This window comes from Strigops habroptila, chromosome 4 (genome assembly GCF_004027225.2).
Source record: "Strigops habroptila isolate Jane chromosome 4, bStrHab1.2.pri, whole genome shotgun sequence".
NCBI lineage: Eukaryota > Metazoa > Chordata > Aves > Psittaciformes > Psittacidae > Strigops > Strigops habroptila.
The window spans coordinates 71,592,958-71,609,690 of NC_046358.1; the positions used below are offsets into that span (position 1 = coordinate 71,592,958).

General features: G+C 36.2%; 1 protein-coding gene across 6 annotated transcripts in view; it reads right to left on the minus strand.

Annotated features, from left to right (window-relative positions):
• The window catches only part of CLEC16A (C-type lectin domain containing 16A), a 75,149-nt gene that overhangs the window by 52,840 nt on the left and 5,576 nt on the right, over window positions 1-16,733 (minus strand). For 4 of the 6 annotated variants that reach the window (XR_004389894.1, XM_030481637.1, XM_030481641.2 and 1 more), the window contains 9 exons: window positions 15,078-15,206; window positions 13,653-13,786; window positions 12,749-12,897; window positions 11,966-12,071; window positions 10,451-10,456; window positions 9,981-10,104; window positions 8,885-9,059; window positions 7,147-7,200; window positions 4,455-4,568 (listed from right to left, as the gene is read on the minus strand). Coding sequence is in view for 5 of the 6 variants with exons in the window: in XM_030481637.1 (XP_030337497.1) it covers window positions 4,455-4,568; window positions 7,147-7,200; window positions 8,885-9,059; window positions 9,981-10,104; window positions 10,451-10,456; window positions 11,966-12,071; window positions 12,749-12,897; window positions 13,653-13,786; window positions 15,078-15,206 (991 nt within the window). In the remaining variant the exon portion in view is untranslated. Of the gene's footprint in view, window positions 1-4,454; window positions 4,569-7,146; window positions 7,201-8,884; window positions 9,060-9,980; window positions 10,105-10,450; window positions 10,457-11,965; window positions 12,072-12,748; window positions 12,898-13,652; window positions 13,787-15,077; window positions 15,207-16,733 lie in introns of those variants that run through there. The other 2 variants (XM_030481638.1, XM_030481642.1) reach the window with 2 other exon arrangements.

The window sequence follows — 16,733 nt, forward strand, 5'->3', positions numbered from 1 at the left end:
TTTTAAACTCCAATCGATAAAGAAACTTCAGTTCATATGAAAGAGGGGGTTTAGAACGAAAATTAGCAGACCACTTACAACTCTCCAATACATTTTAAAATACAAGAAGGCAGACCCCAAGCTGCATCAAATTTTCAGTAGAAAAATTATCTCCAAAGTAATATATCCTAAAGATCTCTCATTAAAAATATGCCATTTTGAGACAGAAGATACAGAACTGCCTATTTCATCAATAAAAGTTTATTTTGTCCCCTCCTTTTAACTTCCTAAACAGGTGAGACAGTGAGTACATACAAATTCAAACAGTAAGCAGTCACCACCTGATTTTACTAATTATTAATTTACAGAGCAAGAAAATTCATTTAGATGACAAATTTCACCCAGAGTAAGTTATTTCCAAGAGTCTGCACTATCTGTGCCATCCTAACAACAGAGACCTCACAAAACATTTGGAAAAATCCCTCCCTTCACTCTATAAGGAACACCTATACATAAAAAGTAAGACATTAGGAAGAGATCTGGGAAGAAGCCTTCTACAAGTCAAACGTTTCTCTGAATCTTCTGACTTTTTTAATAGGTTTCATAGAGATCTTGCATAAACCTCCTTGCGCTTGGCACTGAAACAAACCAGACAGTAGGAGGAATCTTTCACAACACCAGAAAAACCCACAATGTGAAATTTACCACACTCATGTTCCCCAGTAACCTCTCCAATGTATTTTTAGTCTGATCAAACTGCAACACAGGAAGGTTTTAAACCAACCAGAGTTACAACCAGATTACCTTTTATTGATGGTTTCTGGTCAGAAAAGTCATAAGAAAAGGGAAGAACTCATGAAGTCTTACTCTTTAGGGAAAAAAAAGAAAAAGTAGCACGCAAGTTGCATAATGCATTTTTCTCTTCCTGCATTCACTTCTTAAAATTGCTTCCTAGAATCCTGTAGCTACTTTCTTTACTAAGAATGCCCATACTTATCATCCTTGCACTTCGAAGATGCTGTTAGCCGTATGAGCATAATAACTGAGACCAGCAGACAGCAGTGCACTCGTAAATACTGAGCCATGGTCTGGTCCATCTCAAGACAGAATGCTGAGGGAAGTCAACATATATATGCTGTCCTGCTAAATATAACAAGTCTATATATTTAAAACATTCTAAAATCAGACTTAAAAATAATTTACATAGTATATGCTTTATCTAAGTTGATTATACAGTTTGAGATACTGCTATTTTATACTTCTAAAATGTCTTTCAACCATGCTTTCAATTATGGTTTATCTTGTGCAATGTGTGCTGGTAAAATAAGGCAATAACTGTAACAACTTTTACGGGAAGGAGAAAGTAGGTTAAACAAGAAACATGAAATAGGTGGAACTGGCCCACATCCGAATTATGCAGAGAAACAGACCTCACAGGAAGTAAGGTGAACCTTAGTGTGATGACTGCTAACAAGTTTAAATACATTCTGTTGGCTACACATACTCAACTCTCATCATGAGGTAAGAAATAGTATTTCTTCTGATGTCACCTAAACCCAGAAACAGAGGAATAAAACATAGAAAGAAAACTGTATCGTCATTTGCTATACTTGAGGTGGAGAACCTGTTCAAGGGAGGCTGGGCAACCACTACTGCCCTGCAGATCTCCACAGGTTGGTTATTGTCAATTCATGAACTATCATAAGTTAGATCTGCTGGTGATTTTTTCAACAAACTGATTTACAGGAAGCAGTACCATTTGTTCCTGACAATTACCATTGCTCTTTTGCCTTAAATAACTCTGGATATGTTGCATTTATACACAGAAACTGCAACCCTTCTCAGCTTTTAGTTTTGTTAAGTGTTCTTTACTCTTCAGTCTCCTAACATGAGGACACATGACCCTGCTTCTGGTAATCTCAGTCCATGTTCTCTACAGCTCATTTCACTTTAATTCATTTTATTAGGAAGATGAATATAGACATGAGGTTCTACTTACTTCAGGTTTTAGAAATTACATGTTAGTTAGAAACCAACAGTCACACTTGAATTTAAATATATCGAGACATCTCAGTTACAAGTGATGAGCAGTGTTAGGTATGGAGCAGGGGTTTAGAGAGAACTGTGGCTCACCATAACACACAGAAATATCCCCAAAACAAGAAGCTTGGGAGAGTATCAAAATGATTACCATGGGAAATTGTAACAGAAAGGAAGTAGTAAAAGATAAATTTAGGTTTGACTTGAGAACAAAAACAATTCTAAACTCAGCCAAAAAGTAAATTTAAAAAAACTTACTCATCATGTTTCTCTACTAACCCCAAAACAAGCAATTCTGAAGTAGCTTCTGAAATAGCTTCTGTTATTCAACGGAAGTTTGTCATTTCTTCGCAACAGAATATGCCACAGCAATAACTTTGCAATGATCCTGATGCACCCCTGAAATGGCGGACTGCTCAAACATCAACTTTCTGCTCTAAGAAGTCTTATCACAGAGCAACAAGAAACTGCCTCACCTTTACTTGTCCGTGCCTCCTTATCTACAGCTGACTTCAGCCTCACTGCATTGAGATGCATACCAGTAGAAAACACCGTGTAACATATGCAGTAGCCATTCCCACTCAAAGGAGAGCAGCTCACTTGATAGCTCCCCTCACTGGAAGCAGCGCATGGAGCAATTCTGCGGAAGACTACTCCCTGCTCTTTCTGCACCAGTAGTGTTTCTGACAGTACAGGTTCACCCCTCTAAGATTTCACTGAAGAATATGGTTGAATTTACCAAAACCTAAAGTTTTTCCTATGCAATCTTTTTCCTTGTCCACCAAAAGTGCCACCACTCTGCTCTCCCTGTAACAAATGTCCACCTCTAGCAGTTTTGCTAAATGTCTATCCTAGAAAGCCAATATCCCTCCTATTTACTATTGGTCGGGTATGACAGAAGTACTAGTTTACATGCCATGAGGATCTTTAAGACCAGTAATAAGCTGCAATCTAAATAGTATTACAAACATAAGAGAATAGAGGAACAGAAGTTCATGGGAAAGCCCTAATATTCCTAAAGTTAGTGTAAGCACACAAACACATGCTACAGAAATTTAGCAACTCTGTACAGTAGCAATGACAGGAAAAGAAAATCTCACTTCTGTAACATCTGGTGCCCCACCCTCTCGCCACAGATTTCCTAGTAACAAAGCCGCTTCTGCGCAAGTAACAACACACAACATTCAGTACACAGCTAGCAGAAGGTCAGACATCTGCTAACGCAAGAGATTGCTTTATCTTAAAGCATTCAGCCAGCTCTACCATACCACTGCAGTTTACTCTAAAAAAAGATTAGATTCTAAATATCAAGGTCAACAGTACAAAATACCAGAACCCAAAAGCTACTGGCTAAGATCAGCCCACACAGCTTCCACTGCACAGTAGGAAGAAACATGGAAAAGTTGACTTGTATTGTGGAAGACTTTAAAGCATATCTCCCCCTTGAAACTCTCAGAGCTATAGCCACTGCTGGGAAAGAACAAGTACAAGAAGATAACAATCTATTGCTTGTTATAAATTAAATATGTAGTAACTCTTTGCTGACCAGTCAGAAATCAGGGAACATGTTCAATCTTTAGACAGAACTACACTCATAAGCCTCTTAACCAAAGTAAGGTTGTACCCCCTTCTTATTACCATCCCCCATTAGGCCTTTAACAAGTAACAAACTGTGAAACCCACCGCAAAAGGGAAAAAAATCATATATATGACACACTTCGAAAAAACACTAACAGCAGCATCATCTAGCAACATCTACACAGGATTAAATCCGAAGGTACAAGGGCAATGACAAAGTAATAGCACTCCCATCTATTTGTGGCTGGCCTATGCTCTTATGTACATGGATGCATGCTTTCAGAGATAATCGGGTTTACTGCTAAACCAGTGGGACTATTCAGACAAAATCCTTAATTCCTTCTATATCCAAAGGATTTACCATAAGGCCATGTATTTTTTCTAAGTCTCTCATTTCTACAAGTTGTGTAAGGAAGTAATCTCACTTCTAGTGAGATTCTAAACTCACTAAAGTTGAGATGACTCATTTCTATTTCATTGCCAAAGACCTGATAACAAAAACTGAACACAGAAGACTGGATTACAGAAATGTCCCATCAGAATGACAGAAGCCTTTGTAGTGCCTGACCCCTGCAGAAGCAACTAAGTATTCTAATGCATGTTCTACACATGCATACACCGCTACTGGAAATACATATGCATGCACGAAAATATTGCAACTTTGACAAGAACAGAATACACTAAGTTGCAGAGAGTATTTTTCTGCTATCGTAACAAACAACAAAATCTGAAATCTCCTACTGCTGCTCTTCTCTCCTAAGCACAATCACCTTATCTTACTAGTTTCCAGATGCCTGATTCTGCTTCTCAAATGTTTTCTCTAAAACAAAAATATTCAAAATTAGTCAGTCACCTACCGAGTTTTTCTGTACATCTTGCTCAACTTTAGAAGAAAACACCGAGAGGTCACCATTAAGTATAACCTCAGCCAATGAGTTCACCAAAGGGGCATAATGTATAATTAGGAAAACCTATTAAAAGAAGAGTGGAAAGAAATATCAGACATGTATTACAGAACACATAGTTTCACAATTTCAGTCACTGAACATACTTTGACCTTGTTAAACTGATAACTTTACATATAAAGTACAACTGGTAACACTGGTAGTTCATGAAATCTACTTTGACCTTTCTCTAAGCTACCTAGTTTAAATAATTCTTCATACTCTTCCCTCCTATAGAAATGTAAAATTCTCTCCCCTCATCAGCTTCAAGATGAAATTTATGTGATATTCTAGAAAGGAATCCAAATCAAAACTGCTCCAGAAAATTTGGGGATTTTTGGCTGAGGTTTTTTTGGGGGGTGGGAGAGATCATTTGCTTTTGCTTGATTTTGTTTGTTATGGAGATTTTTTGGGTTGGTTGGTTTGGTTGGGTTTTGGGTTTTTTTTGAGAAACTATACAAACTGATTCTGGTACAGAGCATTCACTGACCTTGTATGCCAACAACTGGCAGGACTCCAGGAAGTTCTGTGTTGTGCATACAATTACTTTGCAGTGATTCATGAGTAAATGTCATGCAATAGGCTGAACTGGACCAGAAGCAGCTTTTCTTGCTATGAATTAGCTATTATTTCTTGCAATGACTTACGGTCTAGCTACAAAGCGGCTACATAACAGAGGAGTAAGGGCCATACTGCTTACAATATTAAAGCACTTCTGCACAAGTGCTTCAGCGCTTTAACAGAGTTCTCTGTTTACATTAAGTAGTCTATTTCGAGGTAAGGCTTACAAGGTTGGGCCAACAAATGGCTGGCTCCTGGACAGAACCAGCTCAGATCCAGCCACAATAGCCTTATGTCAGCTTATAACCATTTTCTCCACAGGAATATCAAAATCTAAACAGTGCTTATAGCTGAAAAATCCCCAAATAATTTCTAAATCAGTAAACCTAATCATTGTTTTGACAATATTTAGCTAAACGTGTTCTCCACAGGCTTTCTGGTTAAAGTCACAACCATTATAGACTTTCAAAAGTGAAGGCCGCGGTGACCATGTAAAACTTGGAAAGTTGCAACACACTTTGAACAACCTCACAAATCACTACAGCTTCTTCTAATTCTGAAAACATTGCTTGACTACACACAGGCATGTTTTGGTGTAAGTATGCTACATGTTCACTTTGTGAACAGTGGGTGAAAATCCACAGCAGAAGAATTTCATCTGCTAGTATGACTCTTTCAAGCACTTGTCTCCAATAAGAGTAATGCTTGAAGTGTATGCCTGGTCTCAATAGCAGAAGTTAAGACGGTTTTTCAGATACTCAGTGTACACTTTTTCAGGTCCCCCTCCAAAGACAGAGTCTAGGTTAAGAAGAGGTAGAAAAAGATGTATTTCTGCTAGTTACAGAAAAAGTGATTTGCTACATCACATCCCATTCTGACACAAAAATTTTTTTCCCAATTCTTTATGGTTAGGAAAGCAGTACCGTTTTCTTTATTAAAAAGAATAAAGAACATGGATCTAAGTCTTGAAGTGATACCTAGGCAATAGTTTCACTGAAATCAAAGTGGCTAAAAGAGGTCAACATATACAGACCTATGATGCAGATCCCTTTAACTATAACAAGCTGTTCCTCCCAATGTTTTATCTGTGGTAAATAACTACCACATCGCCGTAATTTTTTTAAGTTCAAATTAAGCAGCATCAAATCGTATTATCCTGAAAAATCGTACTATTCAGAAAAGTTCTTAAAGAAGATGAAATTATGGGCCAGACCATAAGAAAATGACTCACGTAAAATCGTAAGTTCAAAGGAAAAAAGAAGAATAAATTCTATGAATACAAGGCAAAACTATTTTCAGAGAAAGTAATTTAAGAAAATTAGCCTCCTACCCATGCACCAAAGACTACAGGGAGAAAAGATTATTTTGCTCTACAATAACAAAAAAACCCCACTGTGAAACTCACTATGAAAAAAGGAGGTGGGACTGGTAACAATAAGAAGTTACAAGTATTTAAATACAGATTTAAGGTATAGGCATAATGAAATTCAAATTGTGAGAAAGTTTGAGGCTTAAGTGGTGGTGGTTTGGGGGTGTGGGGGTGGTTGTTGGGGGTTAAAAAAAACCAAAACCAAACCAAACCAAAAACAAAAACACCAAAACAAACAAACAAAAACCATCCATGAGATCACTGTTCCTTCTATTTCTATTCAAACCTGGAATCTTCCATTGCTTAGGCAGATTCAAAGTGCAATACAGCATCTAACTAAACTTCACCTGAAATATTACCAAGTCCTGTCCTAGTGTGTTCCATGGCTCTGTTATGCACCATGTGTCAGGTGGTGTACATAAACTATGATCACTGACTGCTCTAAAGGCCACCCTGTGCTATGGGATCCTCAGAAGAATATTAGCTCAAGTAAGAAACTGTTTGGTCTGTCCATAAAAAGACAAATTATCTTCCTTTTTAAATGGAAACTGATAGGTTTAAATCTTCACTTGCCAAATTGTCTTTAAGAGATTTGCCAAAAATACAGTAATTTATAAATCGTAACACTACTGCAAAACATGTTCAGAAATAGGACAAAATACTTAAAATACTTACTTGGGAAAGAAGATAGAGAGAAACTTGGAGGCTTATTTTTGGACGCTCTCCACCCTATGGAAAAAAAATTATGAAAAATGCCAATTTATTTATACAAAGTCAAAGCATTTACACTATTTAATATTTTATTTAAAATGAAACTTTTAATATGGTGCTGTTCCACATTCTGCTACTAAGTGTTCAGAAAGCATCATGCTCTTTATCATTCACTTCTTGTACACTATTTCAACTGAAGACCCTCCGAATAAGCATGTCCCTTAATCTACATGCTTAAAAAAATTGCTATTGATCACAGTCTCGCATAGTCACTTTGGTAACTTAAATTTAACAGGTAAGTATCTGAGAAGCATGCTGGGTTTCACTATGCTACTATTCCTTCAAAAAGTACTTCTCAGTTAACCTTCATTAAAAATTTGCTCTAAAAATTACCTATTCAGGAACAATGAAATATTACACACATATTAAAAAACATTTTACTGATAGACACTTCTCTAAATCAAGTAAACCACGTAGGACAAAAATAGATGAAGTATAATTTGAGCACAACACTGCTAAATTTATATACCAGTAGTAGTGAAAACATTTTAAAAAATGAATTAGTGATACTTTAAAAAAAATCACCGAATAAATTCATCAGTTATCGCAAGAGGTAAGAACAGCCCCATTTTACAATCACAGAGACATAAGCACCTGAAAACAGGATGACAAGCAGATTTCTGTACATGTGTGAATGGAAAAAGTTAGAAGAGCTGAAATGAAAGTAAAAGCCAGGAAAGTCTGCTTCACCCTATTTCAATGGCAAGACAAGAAGCTTATTGTTATTCAATCTTCAGTGCACAAGGAACATACTGAATTCATTAACTTGCAAGAAACCTGACCTCTGGCTAATGCAAGTATGCTGAAGCTCAGAAAGCACTGTCTATCTTAAGAACAAACACCATTACAGAAGATTAAAAAAAAAAAAAAGTGAATTTATTTATTTTCTTAAAAGACAAGTGCACACAGGAACCTGTACAGGTTTTAAAAGAACAGTTTCTATTTCATTAAAAATTAGCTTTCAATTATGCTTTAAAAAAAAAAAACAAACCCAAAAAAACCCCACCAACCCACAACAAAAACCCCACCTTTTTATAAGAGCAACTAGTGACAGGACAAGGGGCTTTAACCTGAAAGAGGGTAGATGTAAATTGGATATGGTTCTTTACAATGAAGGTGGCGAGGCACTGGTCTAAGTTGCCCAGAGAAGCTGTGGCTGCCCCATCCCTGGCAGTGTTCAAGGCCAGGTTGGACACAGGGGCTTGGAGCAACCTGCTCTAGTGGAAGGTGTCCCTGCCTGTGGCAGGGGTTGGAACTGGATGAGCTTTAAGGTCCCTTCCAACCCAAACCACCCTGTGATTCTATGAAAAATAAAATCAAGTGTATCACATTCAAACACAGCTTATCTGCAAACAGAATAATCAAGTATCGAAATCAAAAGTTTGTATTTTCTACCTGGAGTGGATTTTTATACCATGGAAAATTTGCAGGGATACTGGGAAAAGGTATTATAATCTGCTTATTTTATCTATTCTGCCCTTAAATTCAGTCTCAGGATATTTTCTACACTCATCTTGAGCTGTTTCATGTAAAGCACACATAGATATCGACGACATTAACAATACTACAGAATGCACCTGCTAAAGAAATCGTTATGCATACTGAAAGTAATACCTTTAACTGTTTGCAGGTATTAACTTACCTTGTCCTGATTGACTAGTGAATACACATAGAGGGGAAGAAAGAGCCGATTAAGTAGGTGGTCTGTCAGCACATCGTTTAAAAATTCACAGTTAATGATAAGGATATCATTAAGGTAATGTAAATGATCAAGATGTTCTGCTACCAGGTCACTCAGTTTGCCTCTATTTCTGTGCCTGAGAAAGAGAGTAGAAAGAAAGTCTGAGATACAACCAATTGCCAAAGTGTTAAAAACCTTACGGAAAGAACTAATGTGCACCCCTTCCACAGAGCACCTCACGCAGATCGACTGCCTAAAGAGGTTTTTAGTAAAGTCAACTCATGCAGCTAGCAAACAGTATTCAGGCTTAGATGTGGTTTAGGATGCACATATCAAATTCTTCCCCAAGTTTTCAGAAGCTGTGGTTGTTTTAAAATTTCACTTTCCACTGCCAGGGTCTTTTCACAAGCCAACCATAAAAAAAAAAGTGGTAAGACTTGTTTCCAAAAATAAAAGAAGAAATCTATGTTGTATTTCATATTCACTTTTTCACTTTAAGAAAGCAAGAAACAGAGACCTATTCTAAGATGGGGTGGAAAGGCAAACCAAGAATAATCTAAACCAACAAAATATTTCTGTAGATGATAGTGCAGTATTACACATGCATTTCGGGTCTGACAGTTCATGTAATTTAATAAGAGTTCACCTTTTTAGTCGAAATTTTTTTCCTAGAAACTTTTCAGAAAGCTGTTCTACTGAGATGCTACACAGAAAAGGAAGATTAAAAAGATATAGTTAATACGATTGGAACAAAAATACCTTTTGTGTCTTCTGGGCATCTACTAAATTTAGCAGAATTAAAACAAAGATGAAGAAAAAGCATGTTGGCAAACAGTAATTTACTATCCAGATACCAGCATGGAAAGGACACACAGCACTAACCACTATCAATTCAAAGAACCACTAAAAAACTTTGCAAGAAGGAAAAGCTTGACCTGTCTACAGTGGAACGTATTCAGAGACTAACTTCATCCAACCACTACAGACAAAATAAGGAGAGTATCAACACCTGGGAAAACGCATTTCCATTCAATACCCAGCATTTGTAAAACCTTACTCTTCATCAGTCTGCACACAGTTATCCAGTTCTATCACGTGGCTTCCAATAAACCAAACGAGGTTGGAGAAATAAGGGACAGCAGTTTTATCTCTAATGTAATGCAGCATAGGTTGGTTGTCCACTGAAGAGAAATTGTTAAAAAGAAAAAAATCAGTTGCCAACTTTCTGTAATTACTTTCTAAGAAATACAACAAAGTATCTTCTGAATTTGATTACATGCTAGCTTTTCATATGAGTATATACCTGGCATGATCTTATGCATGAAATGGATATCTACAAAAGCATTGTTTCAACTCTTAATAGGCTTGAATGAGCCTAATACTGATATATTTACATAGGTCTGAAGATAAACAAATCTAATGGAATTGAGAAAGGCTTTTATTTTTGAGCACATTCTGTATTAATAAGAAGAGAAAAAAGCGTAAGAATAAAGCAGTAATGCTGAAAGTCAAGCTAGTCAGACTTACATGACACTGCATTAAGGAACACAGGAATCATCAGTGAAGGAAGGGCAAAAGAAACAGACAACAGTTAACAAGATTAGGAACTGGGATCGTGACATCCTCCAAAAGGGTTTAAAAAGCTAAAGCACAAAGCATCTAAACTAAAAGATATACAGTAGGTGTTAGATCAGAACATATGCAAATGGATAGTCAGAAAACTATGAACCCTGAACACCCGAGCTGTGTTTTTTCAAGTCTAACCTTTGTACCACTATAACATCCAATGAAAATTCTAGACAAGTGCATATTTTTTTTTTAATCATAAAAATACTTAGATACATAAATACGTAACTAATAGGATATAAAGCCTGCACTTTGCTCTTTTTGTGAGCTCATACTTGGGTTTACAGCTCCTTGAAGTAGAAACATGTACAAAGTGCCCATTTCACAACATGCAAAAGAAAGACATTTTTGTCCCTTTCAGTCAACACTATGAAGAACCTCTCAGCTACACAGGCTACCCAGTTATTTGCAAAGCCAATTGTTCATTGTTTTAAAAAACAGATCTTATCAAATCACTTTCTCTTGATAGAAAGGTGTGTAAATTCAAAATGCAATTTAATTTAAAATGGATTAAAGACTAAGAAGCCCTGCATGAACATATTCCATAATACAAGCTACCTTATAACATGCTGATTTCAGAGATAAAAGTTCTGAATATACACCAATTTCTCTACAGAGATCACTGTGATATTTTCAGCCTATTACAGATTTTATACGCCCCACCTAAAAAGTTAGGGATAAGTGACTTTTGGACATTGTCTAGTTCAAACCCATTCTCCAAGCAGCAATAACTTTGAAGTTCAACCAGGTTGCTATGGGTCTGGTTGAGTTTTTAAGATCTCAGACAATACAGATTTCTCGGTGTCTCTGAAAAACCTACTGCAGTGCTTAACTATTCTCACAGTGAAGTGTGGGGTTTTTTTCCTGATGTCCTACTGAAATGTCCAGTACAGGAATTTGTGACAGCAGCCCCCTGGCCTTGGCTGGGCCACTCTGGGAATGGTTTAGCTCTTCTTCAGATTGCAGCACCTATGTGCTCTATAATCATAATCTAATGCACTGAAAATCTGAAAGGAAGTGATGTAGCCAGCAAGGTTACTGCTTCATACATTATAAAGCTCGAGTTCATAAGTCAAAAGTATTTGATAGGATTAAAGCACTTCAGCTTTGGGCTGGGTTTTTTTGTTTGTTTAAATATAGTCACAATCTGATCTCTGTTGGAAGGGAAGCTGAAGTTCCTTGTGTATGCTTTTTTTTTTAAAACCAGTTTCATCTCTGAGGAAACAATATTTACAAGTGTATACCGTAGGTTTGGGGTTCTGTTCCATAAAAACCAAAACATGTATCTGAAGTACGTCAACGTGCCAATCTTTTCAATCTCATAAAAGACAGAAAACCCTTAAATGTAAATAACTGAAAACTAAACTACAACAAGCATTTTGTACACATGCCTTTTTTAATATATAAAAAGCATACCTTTGTAGACATTTAAAGTTATAGTCCTAACAGCAATCCTGACCATGCTTTCTGGGTGGTTAAAAAATTTAATAGCTTCAGTGTACAAAGCGAAATCATTAGTGTGCTGTAACAAAAGGAAAGAAAGTATTTATGCATTAACCAAACATGTACAGAATATCTGTTGGGATTATGCATGAAAGCTGTCTTCCATGTATTGCTCTGATATTTTTACCTTCTACTTAATTGTTTGAAATGATTTTACAATGCACAGTCAGCTGCATTTGTAGCTCTGCATTAAAATAAACTGCGTTAAGTGCCAGAGCTTTCCAAGTTAACTCTGCACATATTCAGTGCTATAATGCCCTCTTCTGGCAAAATGTGGAATGGAGCGAGGAAAAATCCACTGCCACCTTGACCTTTGGTTACTCAGGCTTTTTAGACCATGACTAAGACTCTTAGAACCAAGTGATGCAACAGAAAAGATCCTGTTTAAAAAGCACAAGAAAACAAGGCATAAACAAGTTGAATTCTCACGGAAGTAGACTTCAGAACTACCGAAACAGTTCAATACAAACCAACTTCCAGATTTTTATTTTATTACAGTTGTGTAAGGACAAAGACCTTCTTTATTATGTTTTTGCAGAGATCCTCACAAATGAATTCTCAACCGCTGACACTGCCATTATAAAAATAAATGTAGGACATGCCAAGACAAGAGACTAACTAGAATGTGTACCAAACTGCTATCCATTTCTAATTAAAGTACTCTCATCATTATACTACAACTCTTTTTTCACTTACCTCATTATAAAAGAAATGTACAGTATGATTGTTGAGTTTCAGGGAAAGAGTTTTCAAAAATGATATGTAATATGCCATGATCTCCTCATCAGAAAAGTCAAATTTGTGGACAATAATAGAATTTACATAGTTATTAGAGAGCAGGTAGTCTGAAAAATAAGAGACATTACACAGGTTAACAGAAAAAAAAACCTATGCTAACTAGCTGTATCTAAAGTAGCTGCTAGCAACAAACTACCTGATGCTTGAAGATCCCCATTTTTAGCCAAACAACTCAAGTGATTGCTTCAAGCAGTAATGTAAAGAAACTGTTCCCTACAAAGGTCTTTGCTGCCAAAAACAAGAAAACTGAGAATACACTTCACCTTCCTCAATTTATGCAGGCTTTGTAACTAATAACACTTAAAACAACTTTCTTTTCCTTCCAAAGTCATAACTTTCAAAGGCTTGTTTACGACTTTCTCTTCAGGATAGTTTTGGAATACTTTGTTAATTCTCTGCGCTCTTTACACATTTCTAAAACCCTTGAAGTAAAGGCAGGAGGCTGAATGCCAGCCCTAATGACCTCAGAACAGTTCCAGTACAAATAATACAACAGAGTTCCACCACATCATCTGCAGTAGCAAGACAAACACTTCAGACCACAACAAACTTGCTGACCTAAAGAACCCCTTGAAATGTGCTAAATGTTTCAGTAATACTGAACAACTACTTCTGTACTACTGAAAGTTTACATTAAAAGGTATTTTGGAATCAAATTACACGGTATTTTCAGTGTTCAATTACAAAGGAATTCACACAGTTCTTCTGTGAAGGTGAACTAGGACTAAATTTCATTAAGTGAAAGGGAATTCAATCACATCTTGATCACTTAATCCTGAACAGTTTAAAAGCGTGTCCTTACACAGTGATGTTTCATGACTGATGTTCTCAAAAAGGATGTTCAGAGTCTGCAGAAGCTGTACACACACGTAACGACCAGACTTCTGACGCAAGATGTTCAAGAAAAAAACAAACATATTCTTCTCCAAGAAAAAGCTGAAATAAAATAGAGGTGTCATTAAGTCACTTATTGTCTTTAACAAGAATATAATTTTCTAAGATTCAGGGATGATTCTAGGCAAGTCTAACAAACAGCATGTTTTACATTTATAAAGGATTATTTTGCAAAGTTTTATCTGTACAACAGAAGAGTATCTTCCAATAACCTTAAACACTAACAAGGTCACTTCAACACTCAAATTATGCAGAAAAGGAATGTTAAGAAATCAGGGACTTCTTCATTTTTAGTACATGCAATTTATCAGGCAGCTTCCCTACCTCGCAATCATCATTTTGAAGGGGGGAGCTTCCAAATGAAGGTTACATTTTGTTCACTCGCCCCTTTTAAGCTAACGCACTTTGTGCCTTCAACACTGTAGACATTATTTGTGATCCACTTTAATTATTTTTCCCCACACCAGAAGCAAGCATTTCACGGGTCATTGTACAATTCAAGCAGAAGTGAATACTTGCAGTGTTTTCAAACCAGAAGTGCATGCAATTTAAAGTGAACGGTGTGGACTCTTTCCTACTAGGACATCACAAACATGTTTTGTTTTGGGTTTTTTTTTTTAATTTTAATTGCAGAAAAACCTCCTAATTGCTAAAATTCTCCCAAGCAGAGAAGACAGTAAGGAATGTGATGGAGTTACAGTACAGGCATGAATAATCAGAGGAAGTTAATTTTCTGAACTCAATCATGTTGAAACCACTCCCTAAATAAGTAACTAAACCCACAAACACCTTAGTTTTACTTATCTCAATCACAAATTGCCTTGATCAAAGAGCAAGAGTCTTCAAGCAAACAGCTAAGCAACAGGTATTAATACAGTCAGACTTGCAACTGTGAATGTTTTGAAGTTTTTCTATCATGCTATTTTATGAGAATTAAAATAAGATCGGAACAAAAACTCTAAATATCATAGCTAGAATAAGATATCTATTTATAGTATCTTATATAAATTGAACAAATTAAAGTCATATGATATTAATTAATGTACTGAGAAAATCTGGGCCCTAAAACAGGCTAGATTTTGTGTTTATATTGAAGATTTCAGAGTCAAACAACAGCAGTACTCTGTACTTTGAACACTTTTTTGGTAAAAGTAGTAAATTCTCTGTTTCTTTGTACGACAAGAATATGATCCTGCCTACCTGTCTATTACAGGGCATAGCTGTGTACCTACCTTCATGAAGTACGGTCTTGGAAGAGTCAACCTTTTGAACTAGATCTCTATGCGACTTTCATCACTCTTTGACCAGAGTCAAAATTCTTTAGAATACTTACTCAAATACTGAGCTGTCATTCTGATCTCCCCATATAAGGATCTCTGTTATAGAACGAATAGTCTCTACCAGCAGGTTGCGGTTGTGATCTGTTACTGTTGTATTTTTAGTCAAAACATGATACATGTACCTAAAAGAAAAAATAATCACAAGTATCAATGTGGCTATCCTGTAGTTTTCACATGCACCATGTTTATCTTCAGTCACTGTAATTTAATATAGACACACACATACTATGCCTCATCATTGTACAACTTTAAAATCCTAAAATTCCTTTTAATATTGATGCAGAGAGAAAAGTAATTGTTAAACAGAGTATGTGCCAAATGAAACAAATCCATAACTAGCCACTGTGAAAAAGTGTAATTGTGGAAAGAGACACATGCAGATCCCACTAGAAAAGTTAGATCCCTTCTCTTTCTGCAGAGACATTTTACAGATTGACTCATGTCAACTTGATAGTCAATAATCAGGACTGTAAAAGACGATTCATCTTGGCAAAGCTTAATCATCCCATTTCTGGCCCTTTGAGCATGCAGCTGCTGATGGGAAAGGTGGCAAACTCCAGCTTTACCATCTCTAAGTTTAAGGCTGCCCAGTGAAGTTTACAAAAACATATGTCTGATTTATACAGGTGACAGGAAGCCAAATAAAATTGGAAAGGCTTGGAAGTCTCAATTTCACTCAATGAAGCACATTTATTTTTTTCCTCCAAAATAAAACATTACAAAGATTATTTCTTTTTGTCCTAAAAACAAAAGGGGGGATGCTAATAAAAGCACAAGAATCACCACTGCTATTCTGTTTGGTGCCTTTTTTTTTAATTTACAGAGTAATAAAGAAAAAGGACAGATGAAAGGAAGGTGCACAATTATGAAAGTCATTATTAAAAATAATTTCATGTCGAGAAACTGCATAAAGTTAGAACTGCAAGAGTTTAGCTTACTAAACACAGATTACATATTGCTATACTGCAATCTGTGCAAAATCTGTGGATAATCCTGAGTGTTTAAAATTATCTGGGCAATAAACTCACAAGTTTATTGGGAAGAGAGATTTTTCCATACTATAAACCTTTCCATGAAAAGTGGAGCTAATAAAACTCCCAAGATCTATTTCTAGGAAAACAGCCTCCATGTCCTGACTCCGGGGCAGCCTGTTATTATTGTTTTGGATTCCATGAATGTTTGTTCTATAATTCAGGTTGAAATTTTAGGAATCTTATTAGTAAGATCCAGGAGTTTAGAAGTTCAAGAAGCCAATTTTTAAGCACCAGACCCAAAGATCTCAAGCAGCCATTATTTAAAAGATAAAAATACCAATCTTGTCAAGCTACTGTAGGGTTCCAGGAAACAGTGTGCATTTCTGACACAAAATGTTGGAGTCTCATTTAAGGTTAAGTTTTAGAAATTCAGGTCAAAACCAGACTTGAAACCACATTTCAAAAAACAGTATTCCCATCAATCTTATCTACATTAAGAAACTGAACCACTGCACAGGGCAAATACGCAGTTGGGACACTAAAATGTCATTTAACTGAACACACATCTCAGGCTGTTCCAACTACTTATCAGACCTACAAAGACAAAACAAGATATTACCCAGTTTCAGAACCTTTTTCATGCTTGGATTTTTTTTTTTTTTTTTTTTTTTTTTT